At 49.3% G+C, this 20880-nt stretch overlaps 1 protein-coding gene across 4 annotated transcripts in view; it reads left to right on the top strand.

Moving 5' to 3' along the window:
* GALNT14 (polypeptide N-acetylgalactosaminyltransferase 14) overlaps nt 1–20880 on the top strand; it is a 241282-nt gene that overhangs the window by 179794 nt on the left and 40608 nt on the right. For all 4 annotated transcript variants that reach the window (XM_084792926.1, XM_084792928.1, XM_084792927.1 and 1 more), the window contains exons 3-6: nt 7410–7508; nt 16505–16572; nt 19520–19585; nt 19716–19837. In XM_084792926.1, coding sequence (XP_084649052.1) covers nt 7410–7508; nt 16505–16572; nt 19520–19585; nt 19716–19837 — 355 coding nt within the window. The remainder of the gene's footprint in view (nt 1–7409; nt 7509–16504; nt 16573–19519; nt 19586–19715; nt 19838–20880) is intronic.

Here is a 20880-nt window from a genome sequence, read left to right as displayed (position 1 = left end):
ATCCTGAGACCAGCCTTCTACAGAACAACCACAAGTGTTGGGGTTAGTTTCTGTTTAGGCTCAGATGCCCATAAAGCATCCGACTCAGCCTTGCAATGGGTATGTTCCACCCACCCAGTGAGACTCCAGGAGGGCAGCACCTCTCTTGGGGTACCCCCAGAAAGCAGGTCCCCTAGCTGCCTGTACCTGCCCAGCCACACAGCCTGTTTCTCCTGCTAGGCAGATCCCTGCTTTCTAGGATGCAGTAGAAACTCCTTTTTTTCTGAGTGTGGGTGCATAGGTGGCCACAGTGTAAAGAGGTACAGAATAGGCATGAACAGCAGCTAGATCAGAGGCTTAGGGTTCCATTGCTGTGAAGAGACACCATGACCATGGCAACACTTATAAAGGAAAACATTTAACTGGGGCTGGCTTATAGCTTCAGAGGTTTAGTCCGTTATCGGCATGGCAGGAAGCATGGCAGAAATTAGTCAGACATGGTGCTGGAGAAGGAGCTGAGAGTTGTTCCTCATCTTGATCTGAAGGCAGCAGAAGGAGACTGTGTGCCACACTGGGAGTAGCTTGAGCATATATGACCTCAAAGCCCAGCTCCACAGCGGACTCACCTCCTCCAACAAGGCCACGCCCACTTCAACAAGACCACACCTCCTCATAGTGCCACCTACCCGCCTACGGACAAGCTTTCAAACATATGAGTCTATGGAAGCCAAACCCATTTAACCACCACAGTTGGTCTGGTATGGGGGTATTACTGTAGCTCTTCACTAGCCGCAGTGAGCTACTTAGCCCCTCTGTGCCTGCCTCCTTAGTCCTCCTCAGCCCATCATGATAGGGAGAGCCAGCGGAGCACATGTAGCATGGTAGACAGCAAGAGGAAATGGAAGAACAGGCTGGAGACCTGTTATAATCTTTAAACACTTCTCCCATAACCTACTTGCTCTAACTAGCTCCCTTACCTCCCTATACAGCAGCATCCCTCACTGGGGCAACCCGGCATTCAAAACATGGACATTCAAAACATTTCATGCCTTACAGTGTTATCTGTGTCACCCATGACACGAGATTAAAAGGTGAATGGCATGAAGAAGGCTAATGAACAATTGCAAGGCTGAGTCAATGTGAGAGAGCATTTCAGGTTTAAAGCCCAACAGTATGAATCTGGAAAACAATGGGCACTTCCTAAGCTACTGTGAGCATTACACACCTGAGGTGCTCCACACGGCGACTGGCAGTAAGGGTTCCACCAGTGGTCGCTTAAATACACTTTTGTGGTGGATATTGTTACCACCCACCCTCCACCTAGCTGTGGCCATGTTGCCCACTCAGTAACTGCCTTTAGTCTCTCCCTTCCAGGATGCCAGCTTCCATTGCCAGGCTCACAGCCACTGAGCAGCTCTCCTCTATCGCAACCTCATAGCGATAATAGTTAGGCTCTCACTCCGATTTGAAGTTAGCTGGCCTGCCTCTCTTATCACTCCCTCTGGTTATTATACTTGAGCATGAAGTCCGGAATGTTTATAATTTATGATCAAGTATTTTCTCCCAGCATGTGGCGAGAGGAAGACCGTGTGTTCCAGGGCCATGGGGACCACTAAGAGCTCCTAGCTCATTAACAAAATGGGGGTGGCCACGACGGCCATCATTCTTCCCTCACAGGCAGCTGGAGCAGCTTATGGTGCTGTGGAATAAAGTGGAGGGTGTTGTCTGCATCTTTACTTGTTGTGATAGGTCGCGGGCATGCTTCTAATGTACTGAGGTTGTTCGTGTTCATTTAGGTTCAGGGAGTGGGCAGGACACAATGGTTCACAGTGAGGCGAGGGGAAGGCTCCTCTTATGCCCAGGGTTGGCCACAGAAGCGCTCCCTGGAAACACCTTAAGCCAGTGACACTGAACCTTACCGAGGCGAGCTGGGAATGCAGGAGGCACGCTGTGCCTCACCTTAATTTGGGAAAGTCACGGCTCTTCGAGGAGTCTTTCAAAAAAAAAAGAAGAGGTCGCAAAACTGTTCAAAATCAGCCTGGAGGAATGTATTATTCAGGAACTGCTGTGGTGGCATTCTCCTGCCTTAAACAGCATACATTCACACAGACAGACAGACAGACAGACAGACAGACAGACAGACACAGATACACACACACACACACACACACACACACACACAGAGACACACAAACACACGTATGTCTATTTCTACACATAGCTACTGCCTTGTCCTCCTCCTGGTTCAGAAGATGAGCCTGTTTCCCCCTCCCCCTTTTTCCTACTTGCTGCTTCCTCCCTCCCAACAAACCCCCTGAATCTTTAATAAATTATCAGCATGCTTCCTTGTCCATCTGCTGGCGCCAGCCGTCAGCACTGGCCGCCTCCTTCATCACCCTCATGGCCCCGGAGACCCCGGTGTTTGATTAATCTTTCAGGTCCCTCCCACAAAAAAAAAAAAAAGCTCACTTCCTGTCTTGACTGACGGAATACAGCTTTAAGGATTTTTCTCAGGCTCCAGTCCATATTATCAGTCCCTAGTGCTGGTCACTGAGCAGGCTATGGGCCAGGCCTTGGACAGCAGGTGATTCCTGTGTGGGACTCATCAATGTCTGTGTGCTTAATGCTACCCGCCCTACACTGGGGAGTGCAGGGACACTAGGGACCAGTGCCAGCTAAGGAGTCATGGTACCCAGAGTGCTCTCATCTCCTGCATGAACCGGGTATGTCCTTGGAGAGGAAATTCTGAGCCTCAGTTTACCCTTCTGCGGAGGCCGCTATGAATATCAAGTGGATGGAGGGCGAGTTCAGGCCCTTCAGGCTGCGGCAGAGGCAGGCAAGCTTGAGGAGGAATACGAGCCTGAGAGTACGGAACACCATCTTGCCCTCTGACCTCTGTGGGCCTACGCGTGGCAGCAGAGCTTCTGAGCTTCCTAGTGTGACAGGAAGCAAGGCTTGTGTCCTACCCTTTTGAATGTGGGAGCTTCCAGGCCTGGTAGCATTCCACCTAGGTTCCAGCTGCTGCTTGAAGCCTTGACAATTCGACTTGCCATCTCCACCCTCGCTTACTCTTCGACCCTGTGAGCCTGCACCCCTAGTCAAGACACACGACACTCCCTTAGAGCAGAAGTTCCCAAACTTCCTAATGCGGTGGCCCACATGCTATAGTGACCCCCCCAACCCTAAAATTATTTTCATTGCCACTTTATAACTGTAATTTTGCTACTGTTGTGAATCATGATGTAAACTATCTGATGTGTAGTGTTTCTGATATGCAAGCCCCATGAAAGGGCTGTTCGGCTCCCAAAGGCGTAGCGACCTGCATGTTGAGAAATATTGCCTTAGAGGCTGGCTCAGCTATTTTCTGTTCCCATTTCCTTGGCACTTGGCATATGCTCAGCACGCCTTATCCACATCTTTCGCAGGAAGTCTGGGAGGACAGCCTTCACCACATTTTACAGGTGGCTGTGCTGAAGCTTAGAGCGGGCAAATGTCACACCGCAGAGCTCACAGGCAGCTCTTGGCAAATCCAGATTGAAGTCTAGGCATCAGACCTAGGTCTACCTCACCAGCATTGATGCTGTAGTCCTTGAGCTCTGTTCCTTCGTTTGCCTCTTGTTGCCTCTTAGCCACTGTCAGCACCAGCAGAGATGCCCCCCAAAGACCCCTTTCCATCACGAGGAAGGTCCAGTTAGGCACAGCAGGAGTCACCTGCGTATTCGGACTGATGTTAGAAATGGCAGTCATGTGCCTGTTTGAGTGGCATCTTTTGCTACCCCTCATAATGATCAATGAGGGAGATTTGCAAGCCAAGACTTACCCTCTCCATTGTGTTGGGGGGAAAAACCTAAAGCTGAGGACATCAGAGGCACAAGCGAATAAGCCTGTGGCATAGCTGGACCTCGGGTATAAAGAGTGCTCACAGCGTTTGGTTCAAATGGCCCATCCTTACCGAAGGCAGGCTACTCCCAGAGCTAGTGTGGACTCACCCTGCTCAGCATAAGAGCAGGCAGCAGCCTGCAGAGCTGGGCCATTTGCTCGAGGTCTCATGCTGGTAGATGGTGTCTACACCCCAAGGCCATGAGCTTGTGGGTTGCTCTACCCTGTTCTCTGCCCATCCTTACTTTACCCTAGGGGACCCAATATATTTTCAGTGGAGGCTCCTTCACACCTCAGGCCTCTATCCTCTGCCTGCGTGCGCATGGTTCTGGGTCACTGTGCATTGACAGGCCTGTATCTCTGATTCGCTAACATCTTGGAGACAAGAAAAGTCATCCCTGTGTTTAAAAGCTCTCTAATAAGGTGGCAATGCCAAAGGCCACCATTCTCCCTCAACTTCCTCCAAGTAACTTGCATCATGAAAGTTGAGTCCTGACTACAGAGGATCTCCAAATGTCTTCATGGCAGAGCCACAACAGTCAGATTGTCCTAGCAGCGCTGGCATTCTGGGTCTCCTTTCTCTCCCTGTTTCTGGGAAGGAGCAGGAGACTACATTAAGATTTCTGACCTTACCTCACTTTTATAGATAATTTGTCCCACTCACTCCCTGGTATCAATCTTATTCGTCCTAGAGTATTCATTGCTGCCCACACCACTGCCAGGGCCTCTCTCCAAGACCCTCTATGCCCTCAGCGATCCTGTAACCTACCAAGCAGGGTCCCCAATATCACTGCCCCCCTCACTTCCTCATTGCTCCTAATGAAAACCAAGGCTATGTCCAAAGACAGACTAGTCCAGATTCTGTTCAGTAGAGGCTGTTTCCAAACATTTTCCATCCTCTTTTTATAAGAGTTTCCAATGCCCAACAGATCACCCTGATTAAGCTGGGTGGCTTGAAAGAACAGAATCCTGGGCCACCTTTGCTGTGTCTATAGGTCAGGAATTGAGAACATTTGACTGGGCAGTACCGGCTTAGCCACCCTTGCTAGGCTTCAGTCAGCTGTCAGCTGTAACTACTGACGTAGAAGGTTTGGCTGGAGTGGGTGGACCTGCTTCGGATGTGGTCCATTCACATGGCTGCCTAGATGACAGTGGTGAGGGCAGGGGACCTCAGCTTCTAGGAGGCTGTCTCTCTAGAGGAATACCTGAGTATCTTTATAACATGACAGCTGGCTCCCCTCCATGTGACCAAGGATGAGGCTATAGAGCTTTCAAGAAGTCACACAGTGTCATATCCCCTATATCCTACTGGTTATATAAAGATTCAAGGAAGGAGGGGACTCCTCAAGAAAATAAAACTCTCTGGGTGGCACTCCCTAGAAGCTATCTGGAAGGCTACCACATGTTTAAGACCTGTAAATGATCATGTCTTTTGCCAACCTGGGCATGCAGGTCCTGACTTTCCCCCTACTCTGCAAAAGGGCATCTGGTATACATACACTCTCTTATGAGGATGCCAACATGAATGGACCTATGGTTCTTCCCTGAATGGCGTAATTAAAGCTGGGGATAGAGTCTCCTCTTGAGAAGGGCTAGGAAAGAGGCATCTTCCATGTGTCAAGTGTAAACAACAGGCCATTTGCCTCTTGGAGACTATGGCATGTTTTCCCAGCAGAGGGGACACTTACTCTGAGTCTTGAAGGATGACCAGGAACTGTGCAGGTGGTAGAAAAGGGGAGGCCATTGCTCCATATGGTATGAGCAACAGCAGAGAGCTAGAGAGCGTGTGAGACTGTGATTATGAAAGAGTCTTGATGAGTGAGACAGGGAGATGGAATTTATACGTCAGAAGCCACTTGAGGGTTTTTCAAGCTAGACAAGGGCCTGGCAGAGCCCCAAGGGATGGGGCTGGAAAGAGCTGTGCTACAGCCATCATGGCTTAGAGATTGACCCAATTGAGATACTGGAGAATAAAGAAATGCCAGACATGAATACAGAAAAGCTGGGATCGGGTGGGCCACAGCTCTGATGGAGACACACCATGAGCAACAGCCTGGACACTCACTCAACACGTTTGTTTTATATTTCTTACCCGAGGAGGCAAGTTTATTGTATAGGGCTGAATGAGGAAGTGGGGCTAGCTAAGGTGAGAGTCGCTGTAGGGGAGCAGTTTTAGGTTGGAGTGAGCCCCGGAAGAGGGAGCTGTGTTTTGACAGCTTCTGCACACTCTGCTTTTAGCTAAGGGATACCCATTCATACTGTCTGTACTTGGATGAAGGGAGGCTCTGCTGTTTGCCATGAGTCTCAGGCACTGGGGTCCTTGACATGTCTGTGTGCATGGCAACAACGCACATTTACTCAGGACTCCATTTGCTCCCCCACAGAATTGTGGTAAGCTGAGGAGAACTGCGGTGGAGGAGGCCAAGGCAGCTCTGAGGTGGGACTTGGTTGGTGTCTCTGATAGGGGACAGGAAGGCCTGTAGGCCAGGGCTTGCCTTTCCCATCATGTCTTCCTGAACTCTTGGTTCTGATTCTGGCTTCCCCCTGGGGCCGGTGCCATGTTAAGCATTTGATCCCACAGAACAATCAATGCAGCATCACCAGGGTGACCACAGGAGATGTCAGGTCTTGAGTGTTTCAGGCCCGGACTTGTATGAGAATCTGGTTAAAAATGTGAGCTGTATTTCCACGAAAATTGAAAATGCATATTTGTTCAATTTATTTTTGACTCCAGAGGGCTCAGTCCCCTCAAAGCCTATCTGTGGGTCTCTGGATTTCTAATTAAAAGCACAGGAAGAAATGGGGGGTGGGGAGGAGAGCAAAACTCTGACCCATCAAGTACGCACTTTAATTCTTTTTTTTTTTAAATGTCCCACAACCCTACCTGTAATTGGGCCACCCCTGAAATCATGAGGCGCAGGAAGAAGTGTACGCCCAGATGGCAGCCGCCAGAGACACTGGCCACATAGCAATTCTCAGGCTGTAGGTTACAATTTTCACGTGAGGCAACGTATTAAACTGAAACGGCCCCAGAGGTAATGGTCATAAAAACAATCCTGGACACATGGAAGCAAATTCTTTCTCATCACGGGACTCTGTTGATTATACTGATGTTGCAGGGCTCTGCTTCTTTAAGGATGCAGGATGGAAAGGGGCAGGTAGCAGGGAGCCAGCATTCAGAAAGGACCCAACCCTGAAGCTGCTGGTCCAGAAACCAATATGATAAGGCTTCTGTTGGCTTGTCATCTCTGCTCTTTGGCCAGAGGCTTGGGTAGCAAGGCTAGAAGGGCCCAGGTTTTGGGCAGAGCCCATGACTTGGAGTCTGGTTCCCGTGACTGTTAGGAGACACTGCACTTGAACTCAAGAGTGTGTGAATATGTCCATACTTGTTTCTGTTTAAACTCCAAACCCACGAATCCACACACATCCCCCCTCCCCCCGCCCATGGCGGACACTTAGCTTCAGTCATTCTCAGACGATGCCCACGGTCCCACGCCCTTCGTTTTGTTTTGCTCTCAAAGATTTTACTTATCATGTGCCTTTGTTGCCAGGTGTTCACTGCTTGTATATTGCACGGACCTTCCTCCTACCAGCATCATCATCACCTTCCACAATGAGGCACGCTCCACGCTACTCAGAACCATCCGCAGGTAAAGCCATCTTCCTGTCTGGGGGCCAACACTTAGCCTAGTACTTGGTCAAGCTTGTGTCTGCTCACTGGGCATCCTGTAGGCATGTGCCAGGCACTGGTCTATATGTCAAACGTTTCTACTTTGTCACTCTTTCACATGCTGAGAGTGTCCGGTAACTTGCAGAGGGATGGATAACAGACCCTTTGCCCATCTGTGCCAGGCTACCTGAAGAACACGGGCAGGCATGGTCACAACTGATGGCTCAGACAGACAAGTTGCTTGTTCCACCATCAGCCTTTGGCTAGGATCAGAACTTGAGTCCTGGGCTGCTTATCCTTACATTTTTCCAAAGCTGGGACAATGGTGGGATGTGTGGGAACAGCTGCAGGCAACCATTAATGTATCCTTTCTGGGCATCTACTGTCAGCTCCAGGCCTGTTTGCCCCAGGCCTCCCTGCCACCTTGACAGTCTCAGACACACTCCTCCTATGAGAGCTCTGCTCTAACAAGGATGGCCTGTGGCCTACCCAACTTTTCCATATGCTTAAGTCTCCATGCCAGCCACAGGCTAACTAGCCCTAGAAAATGGGCCAGGGACCTGATTAGAAACTGTGCCCCCATGTTCTCATGAGACTCTGGCAGGTTTCAACTACCATTGTCTAGAACGACACCCCTTTCCTCTACCCAACTCCATCTCTTCCTACCAGACCAGCTGCCTTTGACTTCCTTCCTCAGATCCCTAACAGTAGCTCCCATGTCCTAGTAAAGTCTCCAGAGCTCCTGCCCTGAGCTAGGGAGGTGAGTAGGTCAACAGAGACAAGCGAGCCCTGGGAGTTCTACATCAAGGTCACATAGCACAGCACCAGGATTCTGGCCCATGCCCTGACTTTGAGTCCTCTCAGCTGCCTGTACCTGGAAGGTGAGTCACAGGGAAGGGTTCAGCAGGAGCTTTAGGTATCCAGCCAGAGCTTTAGGTGTACACAGAGTCCAGCCTCCCTCATAAAGCACCCACAGAAGCTGCATGTTTGTTTTTTGTCAACATGACACAAGCTAAAGTCATTTGGGAAGAGAAACTTCAACTGAGAAAACACCTCTATCAGATTGCCTGTAGTGAAGTCTGTGCAGGCATTTTCTATTAGTATTAATGACTGCTATGGGAAAGCCCTGCTCACTATGGGCAGATGGCCCTGGGTGCTATAAGAAAACAGGCCGAGCAAGCCATGAGCAACAAGCTGGTAAGCAGCATTTCCCCATAGCCTCTGTGTCAGTTCCTGCCTCCAGGTGCCTACCTTGACTTCCCCTTCATGCTAGAATGTGTCCTAAGAGTTGTAAGATGAATGAAAGCTTTTCCTTTTCAAGTTGTCTTTGGCCGTGGTGTTTTTCACAGTGATAGAAACCCTATGACACTTAATGTCTCAGAGGCATACAGTTTACTAGGCATCATGAGGGAAAGGTCATCTGATACACAGAGGGAAAAAATGAGATTAAACATGGATGGGCCAGAGAGAGTATGAAGCACAGCAAATACCCATCTCGTCATCTCCATCACCGTCCACACCTGTGTGCTATGGAATCAGGGAATTCTGGGTAGAGGGAAGCAAGCTTGCTTGGCAGCAGGCTCATGTCAGGGGGACATACCACATCTTATGTCCACCTGTCACTAGATGTTGAATGTCTACTGTGTCGGGGCAGTGACTCACTTCCAGAAAAGCACCCACCCCTGTGTAAGAAAGAGCAATTTCACCTGCAGCCCACATGTCTTTGGTACCTGATGGCTGGCTATTTCCCCCAGCCACCAATCCTGTCCTGGCTTCTGTACCCACCTCACAGGGGGCTCAGCTCACATGTGATTTCCCAACGAGACAATCGTTCCTGACGTATGCACACAAACGTACCAGGTCGCTACCGGTGTCACCCAGAGTGTCACCATAGACTGTGAAGAGCTTTGGTGGTTTGCAAATCACTGTAGTCAAATGGAGGTGACAAGGAAAAGGGTGGCTTCTGTGAAGACTCCATCAGTGTCCTAGGCTGCTCTTGCTCCCTAGCTGAGGGCTGGGACATGGGAAGGCACAAGTGACGGGATCCAGCCTGATGGAAGGGAGGACGGGAGAAGAGAGAGTCACAACCGTGTCAGGTGGAGAATCAGAGACACCAGTGCAAAAAATGGAAGCCTCAGAATCCAAGGTGGGGGTAGGGAGCATGGGACAGAAAGATGGTTCAGACAGTAAAGGCGCTTGCCACCGAGTCTGGAAATGGAACTCAATCTCTGGGTTCCTCATGGTGGAAGGATAGAGCCAACTCCTGAAAGCTCTCCTCTGACCCGCACATAAGGACCATAGTAGGTGTATGCGCGCGCGCGCGCGCGCGCGCGCGCACACGCACACACACACACACACACACACATACACACACACACACACACACACGTAAACAAGTAGATAGAAAGAACAAAGAAAGAATGAAAAAATGTAGATACATAGACAGACAGACGGATAGACAGATGTGATAGAATTAAGAGGCTGCCAATGGCACAGCCTAGGCTAAGACTGATGTCCCTGAGGCTCCCTGGAGACAGATATACTGGTGCAGCATGCATTTAAAAACAAAAGACACTGGCATTTGATGTCCACGGGCAGCCCTGGAATGCACACCCACTCAAGGGGAGGCAAGCTCTGCACTGAACGGCTTCTCCCTTCCAGTTTTTGTGCTGCCTGAGCCTGCAGCCCAATGCATAATGCTGTCTACATGTGTTTGAGCTTTCCCTCTACACTTGGATGATCCACATGGCAATCTTTCTGGAACCATCTCTATGCTTGGAGTATGCTTTGGTAATTTGGGGGACGTTTCTTAATCCCTCCAGTGTGCCCATCAAGATTAATCACAGTAAACAAAAGACTGGGACCCAGTGGCTGGCACAGAGGAAGGCACGAATGTGACAAGTCTCTAGTCTGGCTACCAACGTTCTGATGTGGTGGCTCTCCGATGTGAGGAGATGCCAGATGCTCTTGGAGGGCCTACTAGAACATGCTTTCTTGGGCTCCAGCCTCAGAGATCCTGACTCAGTGAGTCTGGAACATGGCCTGAGAATTTGCATTTCTGACAAGTCCCCAGGCTGTGGCAAAGCTCCTGGCTCTGGGCTCGGAGATTCACAGCTGTACATCATGTCTGTTGCTGTTCGTAGCTCCAATAATCTTATCACCAGCACCCACATTCCAAGAGCAACTGTCACGTGCCAGGCATGGTGCTAAGCGATGCTCACCAAGCTGAGGAAACCATGGCACTTGAAGGCTCGGTACTGACTGGAGCCCTCCTGCTGACAAGGGGAGGCTGCCCAGCCATGTGCTTGAACGCAAATCGGTCTCACTCCTGAACCACTACACTCAACTGTCAGCTCGTCCCAGGTCTTCATTCAACTGGTATTTATGGAGCGTTTGATAAAACCTGTCGGCCTACAGCACTGTGGAGTTCGCGAAGCAATTTCAAATACATTTCCTCATTTCAGACACACAAAAGCCTGTGAAGTAGGTCAAGTATTAATATCACCCGCTTTTACAAGGGAAAGGTAATTACAGGATGGAGGCTGGGAGCCGACCCGCTCAGGACTACACAGCAAGCAGGTTGTATGGCTTACTTGGCATTCCCCGAACTACACAGGCATATCTTGGGGCCCCACATGGACCCCAAAATCTGATCACAGAAAGCAGAGGAGCAGGAGAAGTCCTAGATTCAGCCTGTGTGCTTGCACAGAGGGGACAGATCCAAAATGATTCCTTGGACGGTGTGGCCCACGTAGGCCAATGAGATGGGCACTCTGTCCCCCAAGCTGTGGTCAAGTGCTGAAGGACATGTGGCAGTCCAAGTAGGGACAGCTGGGATGGGGTGAAGCAAGGAAAACTCTCTCTCAGGCGTGGGCCTTGGGGAAAGAGAAGGATCTACTCTGCTGAGGAAGAGCTAGTGAGAGAAGCCGGATAGAAGCACCTGTGACACGGATGGAGGGCAGGAGGTCACAGCAGCCTAGGTTCAGGTGGCAGGAATTGGAGGGGGTGGGGGTGGGCAGGGAGTGGTGTGGAAAGGTGGGGGTCATGGAGGAGGGTTATCCAGGCTGAGGCCCCTGGGCTGGACTTAACCTTGTCCTTTTCCAGCCACTTCAGGCGCCCAGGGTGCATGCCTTTCTCACACCCTCCCAGCCTAGAGGCATGGTTAGGGAGACCTCACTATTGCTCCAATTGCTCTGGTGACAGAGCACAGGCAAGCCAGGTGTTGCCGGGAAATGGTCTAATTAGCACCTATTGCTGACGATTTCCTTCTCCCCACCCCCTATAGCCCCCCCACGCACTCCCCCTCCCCATTTTAAACTCTGGACATTTTTTATTTGCTAATCATCTCTCAGTTCAACCAGCTCAGAGCTACACGCGATTTACCTTTTGATGTTCATAGAAGAGAACTCTTGAATTTCAAAGAGCCGGCGGGGATTTGGGGGGGGGGTATCGAATGCAGAAGCTGCGGGCGTAATCAAACCTCATTAGAGGTTATTCTTCAAGCAGGTTTTCTCCCTCTGTCTGCCTCCCTCTCCTCTCCTGCCCTGATTAGACGGATGGCGGTTGGGTTTGCTGTGTTTTCTGTGGGACAATCACAGTGAACGATCTCTACCCACCACCGTATGGTATAGGTTGAAGTCCCCTTCCGCTCCCTGCCCTCCCTCCCCCCACCTCCCTACAGACAGTGACAAGTGCTCTGGCTTTGTGTTGGGGAATCCTCTCTCTATCTTATGCTAGTTGCCATGGTGAGAATTAAGGCTTCATAAATAAAGGTAGCTCCAGGCAAAGTTCCTTTCTCATTAGTCTGCCTCCCGCCTAGAAAGGGGGCTGCCCTGGAAGAAGGGCTCTGGCAGGTCTGAGAAGAGGGATGCTAAAAAACAAAACAAAACAAAACAAAACAAAACAAAACCCACCAGCACCCACTGTGAGCCCCACTGCCCGATGTACACAGGACTCTGGTGTATTGTGATGGCTGATGTGAAGCAAAAATGTTTCTGAACTGTGACGTTTGCAGATGCTCAGGAGAGTTCTGGGCGCGCAGTTAATACTGGAAACTGAGCCTGTGCCCCTTGAGTGAGATGTCTCTAACAGAAAGGTCAGTTCAATGAACAAATCATTTAGTGACACATGGCATAGTACGGATAGCTACTGTCTACTGTCACTTAGTGCCAAATGTTGCACTAAGTACTCCTTATAGGTTTTCTCCTCATCATCTCTGTGGTCCCTTAAAGAGCCCTCTGCTCTAAATCACTCCCATTCTACAAATTAGCTACTATGTGGAATAGCAGTAAAGCCACTTTCCCCAACTCCAACAGCTCTGTGATGGATACAGCAGAAGGACTGAGTTCCCTTGGGCTTCTTGCTCAGTACTCAGTGTCCAGCACATAGGAGGTGCACTCTAAACACTCTCCCAATAGAGAGAGAAGTGAACAAAGGATGGATGTTACCATCTGCAGGAATGGTTCATAAACTACCCCATAGTTTCCCTGTATTCCCAAAGAAATTGAGAAACAGAAATTAGTGAAGGAAATTGGGCCTGTGTTTGTTTGTTTATAGTGTGGCCAAACCAAGGTGGGAAGAGAAGAGATTACACTTTTTACCTCTTTTCCATGCTGTGGTCATCTTTTAATTGATGGATATACAAGAGGCAAAGGGTATAGTATTTTGTAAATTTAGCATTGAGGTGGGTTAGCCAGTCCTGTTCTGGGGAATAGGGATTTGGGTCCTGAGCTACCTTCACTGTCTCAGGTTCTCTATTATACAGATAGTTTTTTAAGTCGGGTCCAACCCAAGGAAAATGCGGTAGGCATTCTGTCTTAAAGATTCCATAGTGGGACTGAACCAGGCTCTCCACTATTCTCAACCTTGGTCAAAGGGGCTTCTTTTGTCAATGCAGTCATTAATACAGAGACTCCCAACCAGTTAAAATGATGAGAATAAGTGACTGGTGAGCGCTCAGCTCTGAGAGGAACGTCCATGTCAAGTCCCTTTCCCAAGGCTCAGGGATCACCACAGCACGGGAAAGGTGATGGAAAGAGCGTGAGAGTCAGAAGACAGGCAGGAGTTCCGGGAGATGCTGGTATAAAATGGACATTGTGTCCGTGAGATCAGAGAGGCTGTGGTCACCAGCACAAGACCAAGCCAGTCAAGCACGGTCTGAGAGAGCTCACAAGGCCCCACCCCTAGCTGAGATGCTGTTGGCAAGCTGATAGCTGTTGGGACAGGGAGAGTCCCTTTTCTTTGGGGGTGCAGCTACCAGTAGGTTGTTCATCCTTGGTGATGGATGGCGTCACCCCCGTGTGAATATGAGCAGCAGTAATAAACTCAGTGGATGATTCAAAATAAAGAAGAAAACGGGGAGGGCATGAAGTTTGGATGAAGACATTTGAGGAGGCCAGGAGGAGTTGGAAAGGGAGACAGAGGGTCTATGTATGCTTTACTTATTCTCAAAGAATAAATAAAATAATTTTTTAAAGAAACATTGCTACTAAATGACTAGCAATTGTTGGAACTTTATTTCTAGTGCAATGAATAGGGAAGGTGAAAACCAGCTTTTCTATGGGAAATCATTTTACCATTTCTTGTAAGTAAACAAAATACGGGTTTAGGATGAACAAAACATTCTCAATTTGGTAGTGAGGAAATAATCTGTTTCACATTGTTCAATTTAAACATAAATTTAAATAATATTTTTGTTATTGGTCTTATGTGTAATCTCTCTGTCTCTGTCTCTCTCTCTATTTCTCTCTCTCTCTCTCTCTCTCTCTCTCTCTCTCTCTCTCTCTCTCTCTCTCACACACACACACACACACACACACACACACACACACACTCCCCTGAGGGTAAGAGAAGTAACTCAAGAAAGTAACTGCTGCACAGGCATAAACACCTGAGTTCATATCCACAGCACCCATGAAAAAAGCCAATTATGGATATGTGTACCCCTATAGTGCCACTGTTGGGTCATGGAGACAAGAGGACCCTTGGAGCTTGTAGGCCAGTAGTCTAGGCACATTGGTTAGCTCCATGTCTCTTGAGAGACCTTGTCTTCAAGAATAAGGTGAGAATAATTAAAGAAGACACCTTTCTTGGTTAGGGTTTTTATGGCTGTGAAGAGACACCATGACCATGGCAACTCTTATAAAGGAAAGCATTTAATTGGGACTGGCTTACAGTTCAGAGGTTTAGCCCATTGTCATCATGGCAGAAAGCATGGAAGCACGCAGGCAGACGTGGTGCTGGAGAAGGAGCTGAGAGTTCCACATCCAGATTTGCAGGCAGCAGGGAGAGAGAGAGAGAAACCGAGAGACAGAGACAGATACAGAGAGACAGAGACAGAGAGACAGAGGGAGAGAGAGAGAGAGACAGAGACAGATACAGAGAGACAGAGACAGAGAGACAGAGGGAGAGAGAGAGAGAGAGAGAGAGAGAGAGAGAGAGAGAGAGAGAGAGAGAGAGAGAGAGAGAGAGAAACACTGGGCCTGGCTTGAGCACTTGAAACCTTGAAGCTCCCCCCTGGTGATGTACTTCCTCCAACAAGGCCACACCTCCTAACAGTGCTACCCCCTACGGAGCCTATGGGGGCCATTTGCACTTAAACCACCTCAGTACCCAACACTGAACTCCAACCTCCACTTTCATATACATGTACACATGTACACACACACACACACACACACACACACACACACACACACACACACACACACACACACACCCTCCATATCCGAAAGAGAAAAGCACCTTGGGGATTTCACAGACTTGTGCATTGGAAGCTGCACACTTGTTCTCGCCTGGCAGAGTTCCTTGTCCCTAGTTCTACCCGCTCAGTAGATGTCGGGGAGAAGCCATTTGTATCCCTAATTTGGAGGTCAGCTTGAAGCTTGGATTCTACATGTCTGTTGAGCACACTGATTCAGCGATTGTCTGATAGCTGGAGGGGGAGTCACAGCTGTCTCTCTTTAGAGTGTTTGCCCCTCTCACCAAGGACTTCCGCATGACATCAGGGTCACAGGGCCAGGGGCCTGCCTGGTGAGGTGTAAAACCAGCTGCCTGTGTCAGGAAGTGATGAGTGCTGTGAGAAGCCTTGGCTAACAACTGCGGAAGAATCCCAAGGGAGGAAACAATTAATTCCCTCTAAGTAGATCGGAAAGCTGTTAGAGAGGAAGTGACATTTGAACTGGTCCTTGTGGGCAGCTTAGGGCCACTTCAGGGCCTTGAAGAAGAGGCTGTCAATGGTGAATAAGCACAAGAAATCCAGGTCGCAGCGCTGGCCATAGATAGATGTGGGCAGCATAGGTCAGCTTGGCGATTCAAGGGTGCAGATCACGCTGAGGGTCTGGGGTGTAGATGGCGGGGGAGGGACACAGTGGGATTTCATCAATTTGGTTGTGGCCACATGGAAATCTACACTACCAGATCCATGGGCCTTAAAGCTCACTTGAAGGCCACAAGGAAAGCTTCCTGGGACTGAGATGAGCTGAGGCAGGTAGAGGCCACAGTGATAAACCAAATACAAGTTGGCAAAGCCATGTGGGGGATGGTGGGACATGTCTTTGATCATGTACTTGAGATGGGAAGACAGGAAGAGCGAATGTTCAAAACCAGCCTGGGCTGCACAGTGAGACCTTGTCTGCTTACCCATAGAAAGAGGGTGAGCCAGGACAGATAGACAAGGTGAGAGTGGTTTACATAAAACATCCTGATAGAACAATAAGACTGGGGTTTGTAGAAAGGGAGCGTGGGTGGTGGTACTGCCTGGGTTTCTGTCTGGGTGGGTTTCTGGGCAGCATATTGGTTACTGTGGTGGAGGAGGCAGAATCATATCGTCAGTGGCTCATCTGCTGATGAGCAGGATGACTGGGCAACCCTTTTGGTGCCCCTGCCTCTTCGTTCCTCCTGTACAGTGATATTTAACAATGGAGTTGGTATGCATTTTGCCACTAGAAGACACCATAATCTCTCTCCTTCCCACAGTGTGTTAAACCGCACCCCTATGCATCTGATCCAGGAAATCATATTAGTGGATGACTTCAGCAATGACCGTAAGTAACATTGATTGTTGACAGCTGAGGCACAAATGTCTGGTTCCAGCTACTGCATACAAATGGAGGGGAGCCCACTGAGACTCTAGAGGTGAACGGAAGCCATGTTGGGTAGCAGACATGGAAGACTGAGTGTCTGCGCCTGAGCTTAAAAAGGTGATATACCTTACACTTGAGGGGGAGAAAAGGTGTAAATTTTTGAGGAGCTAATTAGCTAAATTTGTTAGATTCCTACATGAGATGGTTGGTGAGTGAGTGTACATGTGTGGATTAGTGCATGTGGCATCCATGTTATCATTGTCTAGCATACATTCCTGGACAAGGGAAGAGATGCCATGCAGTCAAAAGTTCATCATTAGAACCCAAAGCCCCATTAGGCATTAATGATGCTGCATTAATGTGCCCCATAGAGGAATCTTAATTTAGAACTTGGCCACTCTGGCAAGAGATCACATCCAAAGGCCTCCGAGGCTGTATTCCAGTTGGAATACAAACACACCTTTAGTCCAGGAAACAGAGGCAAACAGATCTGAGTTCAAGGCCAGCCTGGTATAGAGCAAGTATCAAGTAAAGCTTAGGTCCAGACATGGTGGTACCCACCTTTAATCCCAAACACTGAAAGTAAAGTTAGTTTGTAGAAGGAAGCACCCATGTTTGAAAGTTATGTCTAATTGAGTGGCAGAAAAAGTGATAAATCAGAGAGAGATATGGTAGAATAGGATGCCCAACTCTCATGAGAAGAGCGAGGAAAGGGAAGCTACTTAAGGGCCAATACAGAGAGCGGAGAAGGCAGTCTGCTGGGGCAGTGATAGGTTGCAGAGAAAGAACTTGGGTGAAGTCTGAATGAGCCAGAAGATTAGTGAAGATTTCTGGAGTTAGTTTGAAGCCAAGCAGAGCAATTCAAAGGCCAAGTGAAAAGCCAGATAGAATAAATCAGCTGAGAGAGGAGTTTGAGCTAGAAGAGCCAGCTATGACCTCATCAAGAACAAGAAAAGGTGAGTTTATTCACCAATGAGTCTCAGAGGCTGAGAACATTCTAGGCCTAGATTAGATTGTACAGAGGCTAGAAGCTTCCAGGACTAGACCTAGGTTGGCAGACAGAGGCAGTAAGCCTCCGAGACAACAACTGAAACATGTGAATAAAAGTTACTTTTACAGTACCCATCTGAACTGAGGCTGCCATGTTTCCTCCTCGTTCCCTGGGAACCTGGTGGGCCTTGACGCTGAGATCCTCATGGGGCATCTCAACACACACCCATGACAGAGTGAGCCTTTGAACCTTTCCACACACTGGTTATCATCATTTCCTGCCTCATATTTCCTTAGTTATCCCATAAAAGAACCCAGGTCCCACCCACATTTATTCCCCTGATCCACTTTCCCAAGTGAAACATGCTGGGGTCCCTGGTCATCTGTTTAAGTCAGAAAGCCACAATAATTATGGAAACATTATCAGAATTCAAATATTGGCAGAGCTAACCCCTACCTCTAACAGCCGCTGTTCTAGATGCGGTTCTACTCGGTCAACCATAACCTGATGAGGAAGTCTCTTCCTGGTGGTGAGCCAGATGGGTGGCACCATGGACTAGACAAGTGCAAGTATGAGGAAAGCAACCTTTAGCCCATCCAGTATAGGTGCTGGGAACTGGGCACAGAGGCCACTCCCATGCTGACGCCTACTGCACAAACACTAGAAGCTCACACACGAGACAGAGACTTTGGATTCCACCTGGAAAAGTGGATGATGCACAAGGCTCTGAGTCCTAAGACCTCCTCTAAATCTGGAGCTCAGTAGCCTGTTCTCCTCTCCTAGTCAGGAAGAGCCTGGAATAGGGTGCACTCCTCCCTGGGGTAGCCTGGTGTTCCAGAGGAAAAAGGAAGTGCTGCAATGTCCCCCTAGGAACAGGATAGCCTAGGATTTAGAAGGAGCCCAGGAGCCTGGGTTCAAACCCTCTGTCTGAACCCTTAGCCACGCCCCTCAAGCAAACCATTAGCTTCATCAAGCCAGCACTCTTGCTTGTGCGATAGAGATGACTATAGCCAATATATATGGTGTATAGAGAGGCCTAATGTATTAACATATTCAGAGCTCTCAGAATAAGATCTTGTCCGGGGAAGCCTGTAAAAGTCTCTCCTGTTGCCTGTTAGAGTCCAGAGTCAAGCAGAAAGGCCAAGGTCTATAAAAACAGAATCAAAGGGTGGAGGAGCTGCCAGTCCAGTTAGGGAAGTGACAGGGCAATAGAGTAATTCCAGTGTGATTGGGACAAGTGACCAAAATGCAATGAGTCCCTTACCCAAAAGGCAGTGAGTCCCTTACCCAAAAGGCAATGGGGCTCTTACCCAAGAAGAAGTGGGCCTCTTACCCAAAAAACAGTGGGGCTCTTACTCAAAAGGCAGTGGGGCTCTTATCCAAAAGGCAGTGGGCCTCTTACCCAAAAGTCAGTGGGGGCTCTTGTTCATCAGTCTGGAGACCACCCACCCCACCCCATTATAAGCTCTGTGGTGTTGGAGAAATCTGTTGACTGATCTCTTTATAAAGAGGGCCTCCATATTCTAAAAGCAAAGTCCGAAGCTGTTGTCTTCTGTTGCTGGCTTCCTGGCATTTTTTTAACTAGACCACCGTGGTGAAGAGAGTGAATTAATAATCCAATGCTGTGTAGCAACAGAGATGACCCTGGGGTGACCAGACCACAGATCCACACCCAGAATGTTCTTGTGAAAGCATGTTCATGCCACTGTGTGCTGATCTGTTCGAAATGGGCCCAGTTGTGGTCACTTTACACAGTGATTGCCAGCCCCTTGCATGACCTAGAAACAGTCTGAACTCAGGACCAGGCTCTGCAGTCAGGGTGCGGGTAGCAAATACGTCTACCTTCCTGACCCTTCCCATTTGCTCACACACAGTCCCATCCCAGGTGCTCACCAAGCATGGCCTTTGTCTTTGCAGCTGAGGACTGCAAGCAGCTCATCAAACTGCCCAAGGTCAAGTGCTTGCGTAACAGTGAGCGGCAAGGTAGGCTGGGCCACGGGGCAACGCTGGCCTGTGAACGGAGCGTGGGGTGTGGTGGGTGTATGCGTTTGGGTGTTCGAGGGGTCTTGCTGGTCACTGGAACAGCAACGGTACCCATTTGTCCCTGATACAGGTCTGGTCCGGTCCCGGATGCGGGGTGCTGACATTGCCCAAGGCACCACTCTGACATTTCTGGACAGCCACTGTGAGGTGAACAGGGATTGGCTGCAGCCCCTGTTACACAGGGTCAAAGAGGTGAGTCAAACTGAGGACCAGAGCTAAGGTGCCTACCTCCCACTTTGTCTAGAGCCTCCAAGCTTGTGACTTCACTTAGGGACCTGGATGGGACAGATTGTTTCCCCCCCACTTTATAGATGAAAGCATGCTAAAGGATAGTGGCCTGAAACAGATCCCACCACATGCAGTCAGCGACCAAAGCAAGGCCCGGGCTGTTCCATTTTGTCACACAGTTGCCCACAGCAGCAAGCCTGAAATTTGAAACTGTCTTCAGGTAGTGTGTAGCATTCAGTATCCTAGGCAAGAGAAAAATTACCTAGAACTATAGCTATCAAAGTTCCGTAGAGGGCCTCCTCCAGAGTGCCTACTGTGGGAGGAAACAGCAACAACAGCCAGTTCCTGAGGGCTCTGTCTTCCTTCTGTCCAGGCATCATCCTTTCCTGAAGGCCCCGGGCCGAGCCAGATGCTAGGTGCTAGGAGGGAGGGGAAGCCCCTCCCTGTTCACCCTTGACTTACTCTGAGATTCTGGGTGCTGCTTTTCTCTGTGCCTCAGCCATCCCTCTAGGAAGCAAAGCTCCATTTATTATTCTCCTCGTCATTTTGGACTCCGGCTCACTGCAGAGCACAGGGTACACTGGAGACCCCAGTATCAGTGATGTCAGCCTGGTGTTGCCTGACGCTCATCCTAAACTACTGACTTACACAGGTAGTGTGGGCAGTAGGAGCTGGGCATTTGTACCATACTCATTTCACAGATGAGAAAATAGTGTCTGGACCAGTATGTGATGTGGGTTAAGATTCTTCAGGAATGGTATTTCCAGCATCAGCCGAGCAGTGTGTGGCCTGGGCTGGGCTGGTTTCCTCCTGCTTTTTCTGGTTAACTACTCAACTCCTGCCTTCATAATAACAGCGTTGAAAGGAGAGAAGAGCCCAGTGGGCAAGCTGCTCAAAAGAGAACGAAGAAGGTTTTGCCACTTGCTCATTAGAGGGAGCGCCCCCCCACCCGCAGCAAGTTGGCTAAGCCCTCACACATGGGGCTAGTTGTCAACACCCATTAGAGA

The sequence above is a fragment of the Acomys minous genome, assembly GCF_964271855.1.
Source record: "Acomys minous genome assembly, chromosome: 8".
In the NCBI taxonomy this organism is placed as follows: Eukaryota; Metazoa; Chordata; class Mammalia; order Rodentia; family Muridae; genus Acomys; species Acomys minous.
Note: the sequence above shows the minus strand (reverse complement) of the source record. Positions and strands in the feature narration are given on the sequence as shown.